Consider the following 3715-nt stretch of genomic DNA (forward strand, 5'->3'; position numbering starts at 1 on the left):
TTGAAGACACTTATTGGCGCACTGGCCGGCGGTAGCTGCTGGCCCGTAGTGCCCGCTAGCTGTCGTTGTTTGTCAAGGCCGGCCGGTCGCAAGTCGTAACCATGGATATACTCTCATACTACTAGGAATCTAGGATGCGCGCGGGTCCAAACTTTTGTAATACTTCTGCTCCCATGCAAACTTCATACATGTATGCTATATAAATATAAGTATGCCATCACATTTCACACAACTTAAATCTGCAAGCCAGGCAGTTCGGTTAACACATAGGTAGACTTACTAATTAAGCTGCATGTGCCATGGAGGTGTTGAGCTTGTGTCTTGTTGCCTTAGCCACAGTAATCTTGGCTTGGTTTCTTAAGCTCACGGCTTGGTCTGGCGACAAAAGCAAATCCAAGAGGCCACGGCTGCCCCCTGGGCCATGGACCCTTCCCATCATCGGCAGCCTCCACCACCTCTTGGGCGGTCTCCCGCACCGTAGGATGATGGAGCTGTCTCGCCTGCACGGGCCTCTCATGTTCCTCAGGTTCGGAGAGGTCCCAAACGTGGTGGTCTCCAGCGCCGAGGCGGCGGAGCTGGTGATGAAGACGCACGACCTCACGTTCGCGACTCGGCCACGCAGCGCGACGATCGACGTCGTCAGCGGCGGCGGCAAGGGAATCGTGTTGGCCCCGTACGGCGAGCACTGGCGCCAGATGCGGAAGATATGCATGGTGGAGCTTCTGAGCGCCAAGCAGGTGAAGCGCATGGAGTCCATCAGGTCACAGGAGGTGGCCAACCTCCTCCGGTCCGTCGCTGCCTCTGCCTCCAGTTCCAGCATCGTCAACCTCAGCAACCTGGTGGCGGTGCTCTCCAACGACATCACCGGGCGAGCGGTGTTCGGTGGCATGTGCGCGCAGCAGAGCGAGTACCTCCGCGAAATGGGAGAAATCGTTAAGCTCGTCGGAGGTTTCTGCCCGGCCGACCTTTACCCGTCGTCGCGGCTAGTGCGGTGGCTGAGCTCAGGGGAGCGCAACCTGAGGAAGAGCTATGGCGGCATCCAGCGCATCATCGACAACATCATCGATGGACGCAAGGCTGAGCGTGAGTCGGACGTTGCCTGCAGCAGCAGCACCGACGATGAAGACCTGCTGGGTGTGCTGCTCCGGCTCAAGGAGGAGGACTCGTTGGCATTCCCTCTAACCTCAGAGACTATAGGGACCGTCATCTTTGTGAGTATCTTCTCTACTATATACAGATCAACTCTGTCTTTTCTTTTCTCTAGCGTTATATATGGACTTGTTACATGATCTGCAAGTAAGTGCTGTGTTGCACACCGTCCTCTCTTTTCTTGTCTAATAAGATGTTCACTTCATCCATGTTTCTTTCGTCTGAAAAATGTTTCCAAAACCAAGTTCCTCATGTCAAATGTACACGGTGCCCTGCCTGACCTGGCCTTGAATCGCCATAAGCTTGACTCAGCAAACAATCTTATTTAGTAGTTATAGTATCATGAACAATCATAGTTAGTACTCCTATATACTGACAATATCATAGTTAGTAGCATTAATAATGTTCCTGACTTCACCAACTCATAGATTGTGACACATCTGAATATTAAGAACATTATATGTCATGCACGATGATTTGAAAAAAAAATATTGTATCTTGTGCAGTCACTCTTTTAGCTTACAGTAGAATATCGAGTAATGCTATGTCTACAGATACTATCTTGGGGCATCTCCAACGCTATCCCCTAAAATGGTCGCACACTATCCGTCCGTGACACTTCCATACGGGAGCTCAAATATTCGCCTCTTAACTTAATTAAGCCAAATAGCACCGCTCAGCTAAATAACCTTGCGCCAAACATGCCAAATAAAAAAAAGTGATTAGTATCTTTACTTGGCGGAAGGCTACTAATGACTAATCCACGGTGCTAGCATAGCTTCCATCAAAGCCACCTGCTTGCTTCCGCCAAATGAAGTGAACTAATATGCTTTAATATGCTTGCTTCCGACTTCCACAAAGCCTCCGGTTTGCTTCCGATTTGGGGAATTTTGGATGACCGGACTGGTCCACGATCCGATGGGGTACCGCGTTGGATGCAAAATTTGCGTCCAAATTGGTCGGTCAGGACAGTTGCTTATGGTTTGAATTCTGCCCAGATTGGAAGGTCTGGGTGGAGATGTCCTTGTTGATTAAGCAAGCAGGATGACATCGTAGAAAGAGTTTAAATCACGGAGTGTATTTTATGGAAGCAGTTAAAATCATGGGGGTGATCGACCGTAGGATTTAGTCCCTAATATCCCTTTTGAAAGTCTAGGATTATCGGTAGAACATCTAGTATGCCGCCTTGGTTAGGTAATTTGTCTCACTTGGAATTTGCATATTTCATCTTCTTTCCGATAATCACTATTTATTTTATATATCTCACATATGCCCGACCTTTTATTTCTAGGACATATTTGGAGCTGGTAGTGAGTCTTCCGCAACCACTTTGGGGTGGGCTATGTTGGAGCTCATGAAAAACCCTGAAGCGATGGTGAAGGCTCAAACAGAAGTCCGGAAAGTGCTAGGTCAAGGACGTGTTGTCATCACAAATGTTGACCTTGGTGAACTACATTTCTTACATATGATCATCAAGGAAGTGCTTAGGTTGCATCCTCCTGCTCCTCTACTTGTCCCTCGTGAGGTTAGAGACGACTGTGAAATCATGGGTTATGACATTCCTAAGGGCACCAAAATACATGTTAATGCCTTCGCAATCTCTAGAGATCCTAGATATTGGGAAAATCCTGAAACTTTCATACCCGAGAGATTCAACAACAACACAATAGATTATAAGGGAACAAACTTTGAGTTCATCCCTTTTGGTGCTGGACGACGCCAGTGCCCTGGGATGTTGTTTAGCACATCAACCTTGGAGATCGCATTGGCCAATCTTCTCTACTACTTTGACTGGGCGCTTCCTGATGGGGCCAGCCCGAACACGTTAGACATGTCCGAAAAGTTTGGCATAGCTGTACGTCAAAAGTATGACTTGCAGCTCATAGCTATTCCAAGTACATAGTCTCAAGAGCTATCTAAATATGGACACGGAAATGCACGTGCGTATGTCTATACATCCTTTATATGAGTGTTTATGTCTCGCACTGTAATCCTCCATAAAATAATAATGAAATCTTATTTGTGCAACTATGGTTTCTTATTACTCTCCATCTGTGCATAATTGTAGGTACCTAATTGTACTATCAAAACATAGAATATGAATTAGGTACAACATTTATCTAGGATGAAATGTTCGATTCACTAATTATGTTGGACATATAATAACGGTGCAGATTTTGTGTCTATGGTTTTTTAGAAACACAGTACAAGCACAAAAGCTTACATACACACATGCACACTCATCTCTATGAATGCACGTATACACACTCTATCATGATACTAGGGATGCATTGGTGGGAGACAAGCACGGCGTGTTGATCGATCACTTCTGCCATTCCACTGGTTAAAATTTATCAGAGTCCAAGCATGATTTGGTCGCTGAAAGCTCAAGATCAGGTTATTTAGCAGCATGTGGGCGTAATTTATCGTCCCACTGATGTGAACCTGTGGAAAATATATTTTGGACCTGCCAAAACAAGCAACTGGAAGTTATAACTTCAAAGTTTTTGTATATCAAAAAGAGTACGTAGACTGATACATAATGTCAAAGTTTTTCTTTCGAATT

At 45.9% G+C, this 3715-nt stretch overlaps 1 protein-coding gene across 1 annotated transcript; it reads left to right on the plus strand.

Moving 5' to 3' along the window:
* The first annotated feature begins 245 nt into the window (after window positions 1-245).
* Window positions 246-3177, plus strand: LOC123399359 (desmethyl-deoxy-podophyllotoxin synthase-like). Its single transcript, XM_045093777.1, has 2 exons — window positions 246-1211; window positions 2441-3177. The coding sequence occupies exons 1-2, from the start codon at window positions 300-302 to the stop codon at window positions 3050-3052; spliced, it is 1524 nt and encodes a 507-aa protein (XP_044949712.1). The 5' UTR covers window positions 246-299; the 3' UTR covers window positions 3053-3177.
* The last annotated feature ends 538 nt before the right edge of the window (window positions 3178-3715 follow it).

This window comes from Hordeum vulgare, chromosome 5H (genome assembly GCF_904849725.1).
Source record: "Hordeum vulgare subsp. vulgare chromosome 5H, MorexV3_pseudomolecules_assembly, whole genome shotgun sequence".
NCBI classification, from domain to species: Eukaryota; Viridiplantae; Streptophyta; class Magnoliopsida; order Poales; family Poaceae; genus Hordeum; species Hordeum vulgare.